The 19,509-nt window shown below is 48.7% G+C and overlaps 5 protein-coding genes across 5 annotated transcripts; 2 read left to right on the top strand and 3 right to left on the bottom strand.

The window, feature by feature from the left end:
- Nucleotides 1-1,318: 1,318 nt before the first annotated feature.
- NCU09224 (hypothetical protein) lies at nt 1,319-3,642 on the top strand (the record flags this gene model as incomplete). The annotated part of the gene is made up of 4 exons (XM_954075.3): nt 1,319-1,453; nt 1,570-2,034; nt 2,084-3,036; nt 3,326-3,642. 4 exons carry the CDS (start codon nt 1,319-1,321, stop codon nt 3,558-3,560), a joined length of 1,788 nt encoding a protein of 595 aa, XP_959168.3. The 3' UTR covers nt 3,561-3,642.
- A 1,794-nt stretch (nt 3,643-5,436) lies between these two features.
- Nucleotides 5,437-6,519, top strand: NCU09225 (hypothetical protein; the record flags this gene model as incomplete). Its single annotated transcript, XM_954076.3, has 1 exon — nt 5,437-6,519. One exon carries the CDS (start codon nt 5,437-5,439, stop codon nt 6,517-6,519), a length of 1,083 nt encoding a protein of 360 aa, XP_959169.1.
- A 284-nt stretch (nt 6,520-6,803) lies between these two features.
- On the bottom strand, nt 6,804-8,683 carry NCU09226 (WLM domain-containing protein; the record flags this gene model as incomplete). The annotated part of the gene is made up of 2 exons (XM_954077.2): nt 8,280-8,683; nt 6,804-8,197 (listed from the first exon to the last, which is right to left on the bottom strand). The coding sequence occupies exons 1-2, from the start codon at nt 8,410-8,412 to the stop codon at nt 6,804-6,806; spliced, it is 1,527 nt and encodes a 508-aa protein (XP_959170.2). The 5' UTR covers nt 8,413-8,683.
- Nucleotides 8,684-8,853: 170 nt separating this feature from the next.
- On the bottom strand, nt 8,854-11,420 carry NCU09227 (kelch repeat-containing protein). The gene is made up of 3 exons (XM_954078.2): nt 9,736-11,420; nt 9,428-9,679; nt 8,854-9,308 (listed from the first exon to the last, which is right to left on the bottom strand). The coding sequence occupies exons 1-3, from the start codon at nt 11,335-11,337 to the stop codon at nt 9,021-9,023; spliced, it is 2,142 nt and encodes a 713-aa protein (XP_959171.1). The 5' UTR covers nt 11,338-11,420; the 3' UTR covers nt 8,854-9,020.
- A 249-nt stretch (nt 11,421-11,669) lies between these two features.
- Nucleotides 11,670-15,868, bottom strand: NCU09228 (aminopeptidase 2). The gene is made up of 4 exons (XM_954079.2): nt 15,173-15,868; nt 14,509-14,916; nt 12,487-14,401; nt 11,670-12,417 (listed from the first exon to the last, which is right to left on the bottom strand). Exons 1-4 carry the CDS (start codon nt 15,289-15,291, stop codon nt 11,944-11,946), a joined length of 2,916 nt encoding a protein of 971 aa, XP_959172.2. The 5' UTR covers nt 15,292-15,868; the 3' UTR covers nt 11,670-11,943.
- Between the last annotated feature and the right edge of the window lie 3,641 nt (nt 15,869-19,509).

The raw sequence follows: 19,509 nt of genomic DNA on the forward strand, positions 1-19,509 counted from the left end.
CAAATGTCGGAGAGCCGTTGTGAGGCCTGATGCTGGCACCGTTCAGGACAGTGAACTGATCATGTCGCTTTCTATTACATCCGAATGGGTGAGGCCCGGCCTTATCCAAGAACCTGCATGTCTACAACGCGCTGACAACAAGTATATACCAGCATGAAGTTCGACGCTTTAGATCAGGATCTACATTTGAAAGACCGATGCCACCAGTAGTTGTGCTAGTTCTGTTGTTACTTCGATCTACCAACGGCCTGTGGGGGTTCGATTGAGTTGCGATGCCCGGGCGTCGACTACTTCTATGTCTCTGCGAAGATGCAACACGGGTGATGGTGATGGGTGAGTATCGTGGGGTCAGGAGAATACATGCTTGCCAGAAAGCGCTTGCAGCTGTGATCAATAATGTCACGTCGATGCTAAGGGAACAGACGAGTGTCTGTTGTGCGAGGGGAGATTTCGGGGGCAGGCAGGTCGTATCGAACCACAACAGAAAAGAAGAAGGCCATATCATGGACCCATTCTGTCATTGACTCCAGCGGGTCGGGACTCTTCGCATGGCAACGAGATCGAACGGCTGGAAAACAAGAGGAAGGGATGATAAGTAGCTGGATCATCCTCAAAGATGGACAGGCCGTTAGCTCTGGCAATGACCTTGCATGATGGTGGCTGGGACCGGGAACACTGGGATTGGAACTCGGTCCCTGGGGAGCATGATTGGAATGGACTCCGAAGATCGTGTCGTCCCTTCCTCCCTTGCCAGAAATCTGGTGTCTTCAATGGCATCCCCTTCATTCATACGGCAGGCGCGGGGGCTACCAATATCGACCACGGCAGCGAATGAAAATGCAACAACACCTACCTAGGTACCCGGGTGACATATGTGCTTTCCTTTCCTGAGCAACCCGACACCAAACACAGGTTCGAGCTTCAGACGAAATCTCTCCCTTTCATGGCCAAGGAGTCACGCCTATCTTCCGCCGACTACCGCCGCCGACTCTTTACCATCTTCCGACTACACAGCGATCAAGTCTCCAGTCCCCCGATGGACCTGGAGATGGCGACGACAACAACACCCACCCGAATCTCGAGGCTTTCCGGTCGTCTCTAGTGACATCAAGTAGTGTCGTTGCTTGATCGAGTGGTTTTTGGGGCTTCCAGCAACATCGAGGAGACAACAGCTTTATCCCTTTTTGGAGTGTTGGTGCAAGAGTTCCATAAAAACCAGCACTCGTCTTCCAATTGGATACCTAAATCATCTGCTCGGGGTCGCTAATCCTACTCGTCTTCATGGACCAGGTGCGGATGGCGAGACGTGCTGCCAGCCATGGCACTCTCGGCCGCCAGTATGCCGCGGATGCTGGCAGAAATCCTGGCATCCCTTCATCTCACGCCTTCTCGCGGCCTCTACGAAGTCCTAACGGACACGCGCGTATCTTTCCATCACCAGGACCGCTTGAGAGTATGTTGAGGACAACAACGGAGACTGGAGATATTGGCTTGTTCTCTATCAGGCCAGTCAGGTCAATATCCGCCCTCAATATCCCATCTCCGCCTACCCCCCGCCGCCATGTACAGGCAAAGTCTGCTTCCATGCCTCGCTTGACAGTGCCAATGCGAGCCAGTACGCCCGTGAGCAACGTTGGTCCCACCAGACCTTCGACCAGCGACAGCTTTGGCACCCACAGCAGCCTTAGGGACGATCGAAGATGTCTTCCTTCGTACCGAGATACTGCTTCAGAGATCATCTCAATGTATGCCTCTGACAGTCAACGATCTACACATAGCCCATTCTCGCCTAAATATCGCGATGACCAGCGGTCGTTTTCCATGACGAGCTGCAGTTCTCGAGCGCTACCCAACAAGTCGTCTACTGGGACCATGCACAGCCAAGCCAGCGGTCCGGCTCTACAAAGACCTCGCTCCCCCTTCCCCTACCCAACCAGACTTAAGCGCCCGGGAGTTCGACCTTCCTCTCCCGCCGTGACAGAGAGTGGCGTTGTGGACTATAGTAGAATGGTCGAGATCGACCGTGCTTCTCAGGTATGCTACCTTCCCCCTATATCAAATGTACCTCTACTAATATCTTCAGCGAACCATCCATGGATCGTATATGCCCACATACCCTCAATATGGCCGCAGACCAGGACCCGCGATGTCCCGACTCCATCATGGATCTGTTTCATCCCTCTCAAGCCACAATTCGAGGCCGGGTCCGAGATCCTATGCGAGAACGAACTCGAGTGGCTCCGCTGCTTGGAGTCCGGGCCTTCGCAGACAGCTTGAAATGGAATCATCAGATCATAGTACGAGGACTCCAAGTTTAACTTCCATCGTCGACATGTACCGCTCGTCGTCAGGAATTTCACCCGACTTGGAATATGGATCTCATCGACAGCCCAACAGAACATTCTACTACGATTACTCGGAGGACTTTGATACTTTCCCCGATGGCCATCCCGCATGGACTGGACCTTTGGCGCCTATCCCAACTCGAGTACCCGACATGCATAGAGCGAGGATACTAAGTGATGGCAGTGCTGGTCCCTTTCTGGACATGAACCGCTATCCTCCCTCGGATGACGTCTGCGAGAGTCCTCAATACTACTCTAGCGCAACAAATACCATTAAGACCCACGAGTCAAACATCGCTCATGACGCCATTGAGGAACATGAAGGCGAAGAAGGATCATTCGGCTACCCTGATGACGAGCCACCTCGTGGTTCCATGATAGGAAGGAAAGATGTCAACGGAGCCACCAATGTACCGTCACTGCAGGCTGCAACTATGCCCAGTACCGATAATAGAAAGAGCTGCCATCACAGTGACGCTAGTATCTCAGAAACATCGGACGATCTGGCAGCTGCGACAACGGAGAATCCAGATGAACAATCGAACTCTGATGCCAGGCGAATAACGGTGCATGATGAAAGCGACGGCCCCAAAGAAGGCGACGACGGAAACTCGAGGTCGAGCTTTGGCAACAATGCAATCCCTTTGCCTCAACTAGAAGATCCTTTGTCAGCGAGAACCTCCCTATACAGGTCGAATTCGGAACCCCTTGACAAGCGTCAATCGTTTCGCTTGAACGCAGGAGAACGAGTTCCGTCAACATTCAGCGGTTATCTGCGACGGAGCAAGTTCTTCTCGATAGAGCCGGGCCTATCTGATCTTGCATCTCTTGTAGATTATCTTGACGTTGCTGCAAATTCGGCTTCTGAACATAATCATCGGCCGAGATCGAATGTAACGATGGACTTCGTGAAGTCAACTGTAGAGGCTGGAGATCGGATATCGGCAGTTCAGTTAACACCAGACTCTACGGAGGACCAGGACGGACAAGACCAAGCTCCTGGTTTTGAGGGGTGCCCGAGGACCAGAAATCCGAAACCCTTTGAACATAAAAGAACAGTTGCTCTACCCAGGATCAGGACTAGTGAGTTCTCGACACCTTCCTCCACAGACACTACTTGCGCCACCAGTCGGTCAGAGCCCGTTATACTGCAGCCTGTACCAGTCTCGCCGGCCAAAAGGCTCCGGCTACAAAACAGTGTCCCAAAGCTCATGAAAGCATTGCCAGATCTGCCGTCCAGTCCAGCTAGAAGTGAGCCTTGCTATTACAGCACGTCATCTTGCACACGGGGAGTCCCAATACGTCCCTCACCATCTGCCCGCCCAGACATGACCTTCGACAGACCTCGAGGGGATACACAGACATCTAATTTCGACGTCAAGGCAACAATGACGAGCTTAGCCGATCCTAAAGATATGATAGTTCTTGACGAAGACAATCTCTCACGAGACTCAATCAGCAACAGCATGAAGTTGAAAGCTTCCAGAGCTGCCATGATTAGAGCACAAGAGAAGTTGAAGAAACTTCAGAAACCTATCTCCATAGAGACTGCAACACTGGAGCTGACGTCCCCACCAAAACTTTCGGCTTTCTCTTTCCAGAAGGGATGCGGCTCAACTATCTTGAATACCTTCAGTATTTCTGACAGACGCGGAGTAGGCTGTGGGACGTGTACAGAAGAGAAAGCCTTGATCCTCGCATCTGCAGCTTCAACTCCTGTAACAACGTCGTCAAAATTGCATGCGCAACAAGCAGCAAGGAATCATGTGGCAGATTCTCGGTCGGTCAAGACTGTTCGTCTATCATCACCTTGCGGATTACGGAGTTCATTTTCCGTCAGCGACCGTCACCCGCGTCTACCCAAGAAGACCCTATCTCGTATCCGCGAACGGCTTGTTCAACCCAGGTCACGATCGACGGAGCCACTCACGTCAAGGAACCGCAATGTAGAAGCTTGTGATCACATCTTCCCGGCTTCACCAATCACAACTAGTTACATCAGACAGAAAAATACTTCGACGAGTACCGCCCTGCCAGTAACTGAAGGAGAGTCAAATGACAGTACCAGGCCGCAATCCAGAGGGTTCAGAAAATGCATGTGTGAATGGATGAGGACGGCCAGGCAGGCTTTCTTGGTGGCCTGCACCGGTTCAACGAACCCTTGATGGGTGTGTTGGCTGTGGCGGGTTGGCAGAACACGCGCTTTATACCTGTCAAACCTTTCACGCCTATTTTGGGGGAGGGTATGCAACTGGCTTGACAACCGCATGGCATATTCCCTGGTTACATGTTCTACAATATCTTATCCGACCCATCTTCATGTTAGCAGCTGCGAAACAGAAGTTACTGTAGAGAGCGATTGTATGATTAGAATATGGTTAGATATATCCATGAATCCAAGTCAGTGGCCTTCAGGCAGATGGCCAGCCCTTCTTTGGATTGTGACTATTAAGATGATTCTTAATCCCCACAGTTATCATCCGTATCCCGGTCTTTCATTGTTGCAGAACCAAGTTAGACACATCACAGCCGTGATGGGGATTCCCTATGCTTGAACAGTGTATTGGGCTGGGGTCAAGCCAGAGGTATGTAATTATTTCCGAGTTAAGTGTAACAGTTGAAAGGGATGCGAGATAATGGTTGCACTTTGGTAGGTGGGGAGACGTCAGCTCAATATACATCAACTCAATCGAGACTCTAAACTCTAAACTAAGTACTGAGCCGCATATGTGCATTGAACATCATACACAACACAGGGGGAACGGAATGTCGATTCGCATCGTACGCAAAGACTTTGTGTAACTCAGATTTAACACTCCTGCAACGTAGCGGCACGACAGTCGAACAGTATCCCTATTTGGTTCAAGATGATTTCCTTCCCGTCCAGGTTGTCAATGTCAAAATCAGTGTTTTTGTTATCCGACTGCACCGATCTAATCAAAGAGCTTGAAACTTGAATCATCTACACAAATATACAGTATATCAACCATCATGTCCCATCATCTCTCCTTCATTCCACATCTTCCAGCATCATACTGTCATCAGCCAGGCTCATGACAGTGTCTGTCTTCACCAACAAGGACCAGCCAACATGAAACTCCCACCCAATATCCCCACAGCTCTCGTCTTCACGTTCCTCTTCTCCCTCCAAGTCCCCCTTCGACTCGCTGCCCCTCTGTCGCACGACAAACTCTTCCCCAAACCCGTCATACCCCTGACCCTCCCACAAATCCACTACGAAAGGATCGACAACGGCCGCATGGCTACACGACATAGTAACCCTAACAGTAACAAGGAATTTTCCTCCCCCCTTCTCCTGTCCCTTCCTGTCCCTCTGCCAAGTCACCTACAGAAGAGCGGGAATGCGTTGTGGGATGCTACCGCCCCCTGGAAGCCGAGCCAGCCCAAAAGAGAGAGTGTCAGTGCAGGACCACCAAGACCACGAACCAGGAGCACCAGCAGACCAGGCCGTTACCCTCGACCGTTAAAACACCTCTTTGCCCACTCGTACCGCCACTCCTCCTCCAGCACCGGTCGGGGCGTCGTCGACTACTCCGACTTTGACTTTGATCCCAACAACAACAACAACAACGTCCCGATCAAACGCACACTCAGTGAAACAGCCGATGATGACCTCAACCTCAACAGCTTTGACCTTTTCAGCAACACTGGGCTCGGCGGCGGCACTAGTGGTGTTAATCTCCTCAAAACCATCACCATCGAACCAACTCTCACCATCAACAGCACGAGCATACAGCGACTTGGCCCCCCTGCGCCAGGGCGGCCAGGGGCAGGGTCCTATCTTGCTGCCATGAACATGGGTGGTGCTGCTCCACGGCCACGTGAAGCTCCATCATGGGAAAGAAGAAGAAGAAGAAGATCTCGTGGATGGGAGGGGGAGAATGAAAGTGGGGGGAATGAGATTGGGAATGAGGCGCCGCCTACTGGGAGTTTTATGAACAGGCGGGTTAGTGGTAGGATTGAGAAACGTCTGGGGGTGGAAAAAAGGGAGATGATGGCTACGGCCACGGAACAAACGGGGATAATTGATGAGAATATAAAGAGGGTAGAGAAGGAAACAAAAGAACAGAGCAAGGCGGGAAGGGGGAGTAGAATCCACGGAAGGTATCATGAGGCGCTGACGAGTGTTGCTGCTGCTGCTGCTGCCGCTTAGGCTTCGATTTGCAAAGAACTGTTTCTTATGTAGTTTTGGCCAGACAAGCTTAGGGGCTGGATTGGCTTGATGATTAAAGGCATTACATTATGTACATGACTTAGGTTCTGTTGATTTGGAAGAGAAGTTGATACACACCTCGCGAAATACAAAGTTATACCACATACGCTGGGACGAAAGATAATGCCCGTTTTCGCACTGAAAAATCTAGTAAGTGATGAACCTCGGTAGGGAGAGTTGTGATATAGTGGCCATCAAATTCACTTCAACCTGGAACTGGTCCTTCATCCTGTTCCTCCTCGCTTCCGCTCGCCACACACACCACAAACACCACAGTCCCCAGCATTGCGATACTGGCTCCCCTGACATGTCTGACTGGTACATGCCCAGGATCCAACCACGTTCTTTGGGTCAAGGACGTTGGCGCACATTGTGCAGGTAATGCAAGTGGGCTCGTTGGCGAATGAGCATATCGGACAGGTTCTCGAAGATGGAGGTTTTGGTTCGGCTTCGGGGGTAGACTTTGGGATTGATGAGGGGGATATGTTTTCCTTCTTTTGCGGTGGGCGACTTGGGTCGGGTTTTACCCCTGGAGGTTTCTCTGTTGTCGTGGAGGCATGGTGGTTCTTGTTCATAGTTTGAACGGTGGATCGGATCTGTGAGACCTTCCGTCTTGCATCTTCCCCTAAATTCTCTTTTCTGTTCTTTTGGGATATAACTGGAGCTTGGATAATATTCTTCGGTATCCCGGTATCCGTTGGCGATGGTTCGGCCTTGATAACAGGCTGCCGGGGTGTTGAATTCCTTGCGCCATCATTGAAACCCATCAACTCTCTCAACTCCCTCTGAGCATCCTGATCCTCGGGATTCTCATCCTCACAGACCTTGATCATTCCCCTACCCTTGCCATCCAGCAACTTCTTCCCGTTAATATCCACAGCAGCCACACCATCCTGATCATCTTCATCTTCATACTCCTCACTCTCCGTTCCACTGCCCGTCTCATCCTCATCAAACTCCTCCTGCTTCACCTTCTCCTCTTCCTCCTTCTCCTTCTTGAGCCCCTCAAACCTCGCCAATGCTGCCGCAGCCCTCAACTCCCTGCCCCTCGCACTGCCCGCCACCCTCGGCTTTGCCACCACTTTCTTCCCGCCCTCCAACTCCTTCTTGACCTTCTCATCCTCCCCCAATTTAACCCCATTTGCGCCAAACTTCTTCAGTATCCTCCGTTCCTTCTGCTCCTTGTAACTCAACTTCGGCTTAGAAGCCTTCGCCTTCCTCTTCCTCCCCCGACTCCTATACGTTCCACCACACAAGTGCTCCGGCAGCCCTTCACTGGGTTGCACGGTGTTCCTCTCCCACTCGCCCGTGGAAAGCAGCGCTCCCCTGCCCCACAATCCTTCGCCCGTGTAACCCCTACCCCAAAGCAGGCGCATCTCGTCGGCGTAGTTGTTGCGCACGGCCCAGAAGGCGCGCGAATGATTCATCTGCTTGCAGTGAGCGAGCTCGTGCATCATGACCATTTGCACGTAGTTGAAGGGCAGCCAGTGGCCCGAAAGGGACTTGAGGACGAGCTGAATAACTTCGCCGGCGTTGAAGTTGCGGCCGACGAACTCGCGGTTGGGTTCATACTCTTCTAGGGAGGTGATGGAGAGATGGTTGGCTTTCATTATGGGGACTGACGAGGGGGGAATGCGTTAGAGGGCCATTGGCAAGAGAAATCAGAAGCTTCGGAAAAGAGAAGGCAAGGGGAGACGCACGGCATTGCGCTGCTATCCTCTCTAGGAAGTCTTGCGCTATGGCTTCGTCCGGCCCTTTGAGGGGCTTGATGAATATTATTCGGTCATTGGGATGCGACTTTTTGGCGTTGATGCGCTGAATGCCGAGGGGCATGGTGGGAGTTGTCGCAGGGAGCTCAAGGGCTGGTTGATTGTGCAGTCGTCAAGGTTCTCAATAACTTGCGCGGGGAGAGATCAAGTTCGTGGTGGTAGAATGTATTGTCCTTCTGAAGACTCAGTCTCGGCAGTGACAGTTTAACAGCTTGACAGTCACGAAAGGTCACGTTTCAATCGACCATGCGCCCCTGATGCGGAAAATTGATTGCAGTTGAAGACCTTGTGAAGAGAGCTTCCCCTTCCGTCCGTCGTACGCCACCGCGTCTGGTTGAATGACGAGAAACAGCAGGGGTCGCGCTGAGGGGCAAACGCCCAGTCACATGCTCGCTCAACAGCGACTTACAGCGCCCAAATGTTACCCTTTTCGTACACTGCCAGCCGGCTCCCTTTATCCTCACAATAAACACCGCAGTGACCAAAACTACATGACGATGGAGTACTAGTATGAGATCCATCGCCCAACGCCAATTTTGATTTTGTTTTGCTTTCCTTTTTGTCTAAACTGTTACTACATGGTAGATAAACAGCAGTCGTGAAGGCATCGCATATCTCTCCACTGCAAACCCAACCCCCCTTTTCCATCTTCTTCTTCAACGTTAGGCAACTTTACCTCCTACGCCCAGCACCACCGCTACCACCACCGCCACCAGCGCCCGCCTTGTCCGCAAGCGAAACAACCTCACCAATGCCCGCAGCTTCCTGCTCGTCCTCGAGCGCCGTGATCTCCTCTCTGCAATCCCACCACTTCTCCTCACTGAGCTCGAACGCCTTGGTCTTAATCTCTTTAACAGCAAGCGACTCGGGCTGGATACCCTTCCAGCGGAGGTTCGTCATGAGAATCTCCTGCCACTCGGCCGAGGTACGCTGGAAGAAATCGCGGCGGGATTCGAAAGGCTGTGGTATTTGTGTTAGCGGTGATTCGCAAAAAAAGAAAGATAAAGAGGGAGAAAAAGAGAAGAAGGAAAAAAAAAAAAAAAAAAAAAAAAACCAAGGGACAAGAATGTGTAACGTACTCTAGGATGTGGCAGGCCGTCATCAACCCTAGTCTCCTCGCTCTCCTCCTCCTCTTCAGGAGCCGCAGCGATAGGGGCATTCTCAGCGACGGGGGTCTCTTCGCCTGCCTTGGCCTTCTTCTTCTTCCTGTCGCTGGGAGTGTACTTGGCCTTCTTGTCATCGACCTCCATAGCATCCTCCTCATCGTCCGCCTCTTCATCCGAGTCCTCATCCTCGTCGTCTTCCTCATCGTCATCTTCGTCCTCGGATTCCTACACCGCTTTGTCAGTAAACCAGCCTCGGTGAAGTCAAGTGAAGATCGACTCACAATCCAATCATCGCCCTCCCTCTTGAAGATCTCCTTGCAGCCATCCATCTTGCCCAGATCGATCGCATACATATCATCCAGCGTGAACTCGCGATCGCCCTTTTCAAACGTGCCGCCGTAAATATACAGCACATCATCCTGCACCGCCAGCTGCGCATTAAATCTCGGATGCGGCATCTCCATCGACACCGGCATATCCCTGACCTTCCTCTTCTCATCCTTCTCCTCCTCCTCTTCTTCGCCCCTCTGCTTCTTCAAGAGGGCATCGATTTCCATCTCATCCGCACCATCCACGCCCTTCGCGCCCGCCTGCAGCGCCGCAAGCTGTCTAAGCAACTCCTCCTCGTTCTGCCTCGCTCTGTCCCTCCTTCCCACCCTCTCTCTCCCCTCACCATTTCCAGCACCATTCTTTTTCCCCGGCGCCCTAGCCTTCTTCAATGCCATAGGGAAGAATCGGTTGCGCTCAATGTTCCACGCAAATAGCTGGTTGAAAAACTCGCTCTCCATGCCCTCCTCGCTCTCCTCCACATCATGCACGCCACCAAACATGATACCGCGGCCCTTGTGGTACGCCATGGTGGCGCCCGCCCTCGTGGGGTTCGGCGTGTTGGCCGGCTTCTTGCGCTTTTCCCACCTGACCGTGGGGCCCGTGTTGGGCGGCGCATCAGCGGGCGGCTGCGTGATTCTCAAGAAAAAGCAATCCTGGTGGACCATGGGCTTCAAAATGTTCTTGGAGCCGCCAGCACCTCCTCCTCCTCCTTGCTTCGTCTGCTTACCAGCCGCCACCGTCGCCTTCACACGCGAGTACCCACCGTAGAGCACGGCGCCCTGGTCATGCGGCAGGAACGTGAAGCTCGACCGGGCGTCGGGCTTCAGCTGCGCCGCCGGCGGGGTGATGGAGTGCCAGACAAAGTTTTGCGTGTCGTACAGCCACAGGTCCTGGAGGTACTTTGTCTGGTTTGCCGTGTCCTGGAAGCCACCAAACAAAATAATGTAGTTCTTGTAGTAAGTCATTCTGTGACCCGACCGAGCCGGCGGCGTCTTTCCCTTGGTTTCGATGCGCGCCCACTCACGGGTGGACGGGTCGAGGCGCCAAAAGTCGTTGTAGTGGTAGAAGGTCCCCTGCTTGGGGGACGAGAACTCGCCGCCGAAGAGGTAGACGCCGGTGCTGTCGTTTCCACCGCGGGTCCAGGCGTGGCCGGACCGCGGGAGCGGAGCGTTGGGCGAAGTGACGCAGCGCCATTCGTCACGGTCAATGTAGTAGACCATCAGGTCGTTGAAGAAGGTAGCCAGGGCGCCGTTGAAGTACTCGCCGCCGAAGAGGAGGAGCTGGTTGCTGTTGGAGGGGCTGGCCATCAAAGTAGAGGCGGCGCGGGCGCGCGGAGGTTCGTCGACAACATTTTCCGTGACCTTGAGAAACTGCTCCTGCTGCTTCTTGTACTCCTCGAGGACTGCGTCGAGATCGACATCCTCGGCGTCGCTGCCCTCGATCTTTGCGGATTTCACCTTGGCCTTCTTTTCGGCCTTCTTCTCTTGCTTCTGCTTTTTTTCGGCCAGCTTGGCCTTTTTGGACTCACTTTTCCCCTTTTTATCCTTCGCCATCTTGACAAACTCCCCCGCTAAGGTGTTGAGCTGTTGCGGTGTTTGCGCTGTCGAAGAAACTGAGCTCTCAATTTTGGCCTCATGAGACTGTGGCGAAAAGTGGAGAAACGTTTTGTGAATGTAGGCGAGACGTCGGGATCCACTTGTATCAACTAACAATATCTGTGCTCATCAAGGTTGGAGAAGCCAACAATAGGTAGCTTCAATTATTGATAATTGTCTGCAACAACCTGGTCTGCTTACATAGACCAAATTCATTGTTTACTTACACCGCGATGGTTACTTGAACTCACTAGAACAAACCTTTGTCCTACTATTGAGTCGGCGATCAATCAGAGGATATGCAACGGTTAAATTCGGCTTGATGCCGCATCAGCGACCTCCATTTGCAATATGTCGCTTCTATTGTATGCATTGTACAGTCATGGTATCTTTAACACCCTCCCAAACACATGGCCCTTGTTATGCTGTCTCATGACTCTTTGCCTATTCAAAGCTTATGCACATACCTCGTCGCTGATGGTGTTCCATTTTCCGAGGAACCTGGCCATCAAAAGTCAGACATACTTTTGGCCTTCATCAACCCTTTCAGTGGCTTTGTCGTCTTTACGCACTGTACTTGTTGTCCTTCACCCACTTGGCAACATCCTCGCCGTCACGCTCAACCCACGCAACCTTGGAGCGGATAGCATCCAAGCTCTGGGCCAAGGACATTTCGAAGCCGTTGGTGTTCTTGCCCTCGAAGAACTTCTCAACCTTGGCCAACTGCTCTCTCTTGGTGAAGCTGGAAGTGAAGATAGTAACAAGGGTTCCGAGCATCGACAACTGAGGAGGGAACCTCTTGACGAGCTCATCCCAGTTCTCAGTCATCCAGTTGAAGAGAGCCTCGATGCCCTCAGGGTGGCTACGGAGGCCAGCAGTGGGCATGTACACATCCTGGTCCTTGATCTCACCGCTGAACAGAAGGTCAAGGGTCCGTTTGATGAGCTCGGGGCTCCTGGCACGGCCGAGGCAGCGGAGAGCGGTGTTGCGCTCATCGCTGTTGGTAGAGGTACGGTAGAAGTTGAGAACAGCATCATACTAAAGGGGAAAAATTAGAGACTGATTAGCACCGGGTTTTTATGTGTTCACTGGATATACCAAACTTACCTCCTCCGTGCCACCGTACTTCAAGGCTATGCTGAAGACGCTGCCACGAATATTGGGGTGGATGGCCGACTTGTCGCCAGCAATGAACTTCTTAAACATCTCCTTGGCAGCAGCGATAATCTTCTCATCACCGCAGAGGCCGGCATTGCCAAATAGCATGGCCTTGAATTGCTGCTCAATGTGACCATCGCTCTCAGAGAACTCCCAGCCCATCTCGTGAGCCCTAGGGCTAACAAGCTCACGCTGGAAAGCCTCAAGGCCATCGCGAACAGCCTTGTCCTCAAAGATCCAAGCAGCCTGAACAGCAGCAACGCGAGAGATGATCTCGCTCCAGACAATGAACTCCTTCTCAGAGTCGAATCGCTTGAGAAGGGTCAGAACACCAGAGGTCTTCTGGTAGCCCGAAGAAGCAAGGGCACCGGCATCGGCAATCATACCAGCTCTGTCCTCGACACTGAGGAGACCCTGCCTGGCCGCCTCACCGAGCTTCTCAAGGCGCTCAGGAGTGTAAGAGGTACGATAGAGACCGGTGTGGTTCGCGTTGAGCTTGAAGAACTCAGTGCTGGGAACCTCGAAACTATCCTCACGCTTGTCAAGGGTAAGGCTCTCATCAATGCCATCCTTGGAGCGGAGGCCGAGGAAAACAGGGAAGATGACCTTGTCCTCCTCAGGCTTGACGTCACCAGTACGGAGGAAACGGTTCTGCTTGACGTGGATGGTCTTCTCGTCCTTCTCGGTAACAGTAACGACTGGGTACCCCACGTGCTTGGTCCACACATCCATAACCTCCTCGACGCTCTTTCCGCTAGCATCGCCAAGAGCAGCCCAGAGATCACCAGTCTGCGTGTTACCGTAGGCATGCTTCTTGAGGTAACGTCTAACACCCTCCAAGAAGACATCCTCGCCGAGGTAGGTAGAGATCATGCGCAGAACACAAGAGCCCTTGGAGTAGGAGATGGCATCGAAGATCTGGTTGATCTCATCGGCACGCTTGACAGGAACCTCGATGGGGTGAGAGCTCCTGAGGGAGTCAAGAGCGAGAGCCCGCTGGAGGTTGTCCGTAACATAAGTTTCCCAGACCTTCCACTCAGGGTAAAAGATGTTGCAAGAGTACCAAGAAGCCCAGGTAGCGAAGCCCTCGTTGAGCCAGAGACCATCCCACCAGTCCATTGTAACCAGGTTACCGAACCACTGATGAGCAAGCTCGTGCTGGACAACCTCGGCGACACGCTCCTTGGTAGCAGCACCGCTGACCTTTTCGTCCAAGAGGAGATCGACAACCCTGTATGTGACAAGACCCCAGTTCTCCATGGCACCCTGAGCGAAGTCGGGAATGGCAATCTGGTCCATCTTGGGGAGAGGGAACTCGATGCCGAAGACCTTCTCGTAGAAAGCGAGGGTCTTGGCAGCAAGGTCGAGCGAGAAGCGACCGTGCTCGATATTCTGTCCGGGAGGAGCGTAGACGCGAACGGGGACGCGGAAGTCGTTGGTCTCAATGTAGTTGAGCTCACCGACGACAAAGGCGACGAGGTAGGTAGACATGAGGGGCGATTTGTTGAAGGTAACGGCCTTCTTGCCATCCTTAACCTCAGACTCGGAAGCAACATCCATGTTGCTGAGGCAGGTCAACTTCTTATCGGCAATGAGGGTGACGGTGAACTCGGCTTTCAGGGAAGGCTCGTCGAAACAAGGGAATGCGCGGCGAGCATCGGTAGGCTCCATTTGACTGACGGCCAAGAGACCTTGTGTGCCATCAGGGTTGATGTAGGTCGACCTGTAGAAACCAGCCATCTTGTCGTTGAGCTGGCCAGTGAACTGGATCTCGAGCTGCGCCTTGGCGCCCTTGTTGACGGCATTGTCAAAGTCGAAGGTAGAGACCTGGGTAGTCTCGTTGTAAGAGACCTTGGGCGACGAGCTATTGGCTTAAAGTTAGCTTGGTCGTAGCCGTAGAATCAATGCAGGGGCAAAGTAAGTACAACAAGTAAACAATACTACGGGGGGCGGGGAGGTGAGCTCGCTGACCTAACAGTCTGACCACCAGAGGTGATCTTGGCATTGTGAATGTCAATCTCTAGAGTGTGGAGGGAGATGGACTTGGAGTCCTCCTCGACATCGAGGTCGATGACGACGGTACCATCAAAGGTGAGCTTCTGGAAGTCGGGCTCGAGGGTGATGTGATAGTGTTTGGGAATGACGTTGGTGGGGAGAAGCTCGCGGCCCTGGATGTTGACCCCACTTGCCACATCGGCTTGGGCCTGTGTTCTGCACATCTTGTGGTTGCGATACGAACAGTAGCGGACAGGAGTTTGGTTGCGACGAGGGCGGACTGATCGGGTTGCTGAAAGACGTTGGCGGGGGGTCAATGGCGAAGCGGGAGTAGAGGCAACAGAGTAGAAGCGTGATGGTCCTGGGGAGGAAGTCGAGCTATAACTGCGGGGGAATGATCATATCAGCGCTTGAATTCCATTGGACTGCCTTTATTGCCTAGCCCCTTGACTATCCGCGGCTGTCACTGCAGTGTGTCCAGATGTTCACTGGAACACCGTCCACTTTGATCCCTCCGCTTATAACGGTGCGTGCGTGGGTCCCAGTTCTCGCCAGATCTCCCCCCGGACTGGACAGCTTCCATTTCCGTCGCTAAACAGGCAGGTGGTCTTTCTTGGGTTACCGGGCTACTTGGGCTTACAGAGAGGCGGCGAGTCTGGTCGTGGCTTGGTGAGTTCCCAAAAGTGAGATCTTGGATCGAGGCAGAACACTTCTTGCTCCTCGACAAGCAGGCCGAAGAGAAAGACAGTTGCGAATCATGATTGACCGACAATGTAAACAAACGAAGAAGTAAGAATGTCCTTATAAGTACAGTGGAACCGGCTGCGTATCGTCCTGTCAAACAGCCCGGTTACGTATAGTGCAGCACACAACAGCCGCAGAAGGAGAAGACCGTACAGAATGAGACTGACGTTTGCAGGCAGTGAGTGAGGGCAGGGACGCACAGCAAGCGGTCGCGTTAACATTTTTTTTTTGCGAGGCACCGGCAATCCCTGCCTTTATAAAAGTGATTGGAGGGAACCCTCGAAACCCCTCCATGCCACCTGCCCACTACGGGTTGGGGTGCTTGGGGCGCTTGACGTCGCCTGAAAAGCGCGACATTGGTTGACTCTGGAGATGTCGCTGAGTGAGTTGAATGGACGGCATTATGCTCGATTTGGCAGGCGGTCTGGACGCTCAGCCGACTGTAGCCAGCAACTGCCCAAACAATACTGATGTTTCTGCTCCGTTGACAAGTGAGAGACAAGTGAGGGTTGATTGTGTTTCATAGACCTAAACTCGGTCATACAGTAATGGTTTCATGCAAAGCCCTCTCAAACGTGCGTTTTGTTGTTACGGCGGGAGCATGTAGTGTAACAGATGAGCGAGTCGCAACAGTATCCGAGTTGAAGCAAATGTCAGGTGAAAAGGGTTGTGGAAAATGATTGAGAATGTGTTGGAGAATGAGGGGAGAAGAAAACAATTCAGTTGCATACGGGTATCTCGTGGCCAAGTGCGCTTCCTGTCAAGGCTTGCCGGGTACCGCCTTTCCTCATAATATGCCTACCCCTAGCTTCTTGCCATTTGTAAATAGCTTCCTTCCTTCCTATATTCGTTTGTACTATCCCATAGCCTCCGCTTGTGGCCTGTCCCATCAATGGCATCCTCTTTCATATACGTCACGGTATACATGTACTATAGACAGAGGGGTGTGCGGTGCAGGCGCTGAGCTGCACGGACTTGTCGGTCCCGACAGCATACGTAGTGTACTAGGTTACCTCTGCATTGCAATGCCATTGTGTAAGTAGGTCATTGTCAACGTCAAACGTCAAAAGATGCAGGGTCCTGATAGGGCTCGATCGGGCAAAATCTGCGGAAGCTATTGACAAAAGACGTTGCAGTGCGTTGCCTCCGGTCAGCTTTGATTTTGACAGCAGTCAACCGCATGGACCTTAATTAAACCTAGCAATGATCACGGCTCTTTGAAAGACGCTCGTGAGCGACCCGGTCTTCGAACCATAATGACATGTACAACAAGAAGGAACTTGCAGACATGACTCGGAAACTACCAGATGAAAAGAAGCAGACTTGTGCAAAGTATAGGTACGCTTGCTTTACCTCCAAGAATCCTAGCTGGGTATGTATCTGTTCGGAGTAGTTGGGATTCATTGGATCTCCATTCGCCCCAGCTTATGAACTTTCAGACTTGTCAGCTTTGTTGTAAGGCTAGTAAAGGCTAAACTAGATGATGAAAGTGAGCTACCAACAAAGAAGAGGCAAAGATGATGCACAACAACCCAAAAGTCGTCAGCGTGGGGTGAAATTGCCATTGATAAACGAAATACCCCACGGAGGAGCCTAATGACAGAGTTTGGCTCCAATGACTAAGAGTGGTCAGATGACCCGACCCTATACCTAAAGCTTCCTAACCTAGTAGTCTATATATTTACATAGAAAATCGATCCGACCTACTAAAATAAAAAGTTAATACAGTTACTACAAAACGTATTCGTATAGAGTTACTTCAATAGCAATATTAAGTAAAATTATTTCTCCTTATAAGGCCTGCAATCTCCTTTTATCTAACGCTTCAACAATATTATTACGGACGAAATTGAATTCAATACTATTAATACGTCTATTTATATAGGGAATAATATGTACATAAAAGTTTCCCCGCGGAGAAAAATCCCCAATCGCCCGTAGAAGATTTTCCTTATAGAGAAATAACCTATCTATAGAAGGACTTAATACTAATAAGGCGCTATAGATATAGCTAAGGATTAAGTAGCTTAAGAGTAATTTAATTTATTCCTAACCTATTTTTAATTTATTTTAATTATCTTTACTATTACTAATTCTAATACTTTAATTATAATTACTAAATTTAAATTTTAAATAAGGAAATTATAATTTCTATAGGCTTACCTATATTGTAACGGAATTCGTTCTAAATAATATAGCCCCAGCCTTTACTATTATTACTATAACGGATAGGGGGAGGGCCTATAATAAATTTATAATTAATATAAATTCTATAAAATATATTTTAAAAATTTATAATTATATTTAACCGCCTTATATAGCGTATAAATAAATAGAGTAGAGGAATATATATTATAGCGTTACTTATATATTTTCTTTATTTATTAAATATTAATTTAAGAGTTATTAGTAATATATTAGGAATATATTAGAGGTATAATTAGGAGATTTATATTCCTATTCTTTTAAAAGGGCGTTTATATAAGACTATCCGCCTCTTCCTCCGCCTTATTATTTTACTAGTTCCCTTATACCCCTCTATTTTTAAATTCTAATTATAAATCTATTAAATCCGAATTTTCTTTATTTTCTTATTGCTTCTCCTACTATATTTCCTACTTATTCTCCTACTATTTATCCTCCTACTACTTCTTTTAATATATTTCCTATTTATCTTCCTACTATTTATCCTCCTACTACTTCTCCTCTTACTATTTCTCTTATTTATCTTCCTACTACTTATCCTCTAGCTACTTCTTTTACTATATTTCTTACTTATTCTCTTACTACTTATCTTAAATTAAAAACGAGTCCGATATATAGGTTTAGAGGGCGTTTCTAGCTTAAATAATTAAATCCAATTCTCCGTCGAAACCTATTGCCTTACATTTCTTAGGAATAACCGGGTATAAAATCCTACTAAGGATAAGGACGGTTATAGCCTAACTTAAGGTTATAAAAGCTATTAAATCCTTATACTATTCTAAATTTATTTATAATTAGTTTAATTATATTGAGATTTTGTAGCGTTAAATTATATATTAATAGTAGCTATATAAACCTTAATTTTAATATTTCTAATTAAAATATCCGGTAAATATTCTTTAGGGATATTATAAATACCCTTTAAATATTTAATTAAATTACTATAGGTCGTAAATATAATTTAATATAGTTGAATATTAGCTTTTATATTAATTTCAATAACTTTCAAATTTTATTTATATTAAAACTATATTAAATATCCGCGTTATAACGATCCGGCTTAAACTCCTTCTAATAGTAGAAGATTTTACTAAGAGTAACTATATATACGCCTTATAGAAATTAATAAAGATAATTTAGGGATAAGTTAATAATTAATCTTTATATTTATATATTTATTGGCTTTTAGAGGGGGTACTATAGCTTAGTGCTTACCCTTATCTTCGGGTTTAGCGGGTTTCTAATTACTATTTAAATATTCCTTATATACGTTAAAGGCTATAAATTTATAATAAGTAAGTACTATTTTATAAAATAAATCGTTAATTACCCTTAATAAATCTTATAGTAGCGGTGGGGTAATAGTAATAAAATAATAAATATTTAAATAATTAAAGAATAATCGGACGAAAAAAATTCTAAAGAAAGGATTAAAATTATTCCTCCTATATTAGTAAATATATATATAATTACGCAATCTATATTATCCTATGCCTATTATTTGCGAAGAGGGGTAAAATATCCGATAAAATCTATCGATCTACCAACTAATCTCGGATAAAACCCCGATAAGTCCGAAGAGGTCCAAACTTATTCGCTAACTTATTATATAATTTAAGTTTTTTTTCTTATTAATACTACTACATAAACTTTTATATAGACTTATATAATACTTATATATAAAATTCGGCATTATAGTATAGTTAGTATTTATATATACTTTCTTTTTAAAAGGCTACTAATTCGAACTACCCCTTTTTAATTCCTTTTTTCTTAAATTTCTTTTCTATTCTTTATTTTTTCCCCTAAAGGATAAATTTAACGTACATAATTCTACGCAAACAAGGTTGCTATATAATTTAATAGAAGGATATATAACGTTTAGTAGCGATTTTTTTATATAGATAGAATTTTATAATTTATTTTATAAGTAAAGTATAACTTCCTCGGTAGTAATATTACCTATTTATCTTCTACCTAAATCTATATATATAAAACTACTAATAAATATTTCCTATAACGAAAGTT

The sequence above is a fragment of the Neurospora crassa genome, linkage group I (assembly GCF_000182925.2).
Source record: "Neurospora crassa OR74A linkage group I, whole genome shotgun sequence".
NCBI lineage: Eukaryota > Fungi > Ascomycota > Sordariomycetes > Sordariales > Sordariaceae > Neurospora > Neurospora crassa.

Excerpts from the sequence above, each read along its gene's own strand:
- NCU09228 (XM_954079.2), bottom strand. The coding sequence starts at position 15,291 with ATGATTCGCAACTGTCTTTCTCTTCGGCCTGCTTGTCGAGGAGCAAGA. Across the intron at positions 14,917-15,172 it reads ACCAGACTCGCCGCCTCTCT|TTATAGCTCGACTTCCTCCC; the intron begins GTAAGCCCAAGT and ends ATTCCCCCGCAG. Across the intron at positions 14,402-14,508 it reads TCTGGTGGTCAGACTGTTAG|CTCGTCGCCCAAGGTCTCTT; the intron begins GTCAGCGAGCTC and ends TTAAGCCAATAG.
- NCU09227 (XM_954078.2), bottom strand. The coding sequence starts at position 11,337 with ATGGCGAAGGATAAAAAGGGGAAAAGTGAGTCCAAAAAGGCCAAGCTG. Across the intron at positions 9,680-9,735 it reads GGGAGGGCGATGATTGGATT|GAATCCGAGGACGAAGATGA; the intron begins GTGAGTCGATCT and ends AAAGCGGTGTAG. Across the intron at positions 9,309-9,427 it reads ACGGCCTGCCACATCCTAGA|CCTTTCGAATCCCGCCGCGA; the intron begins GTACGTTACACA and ends CAAATACCACAG.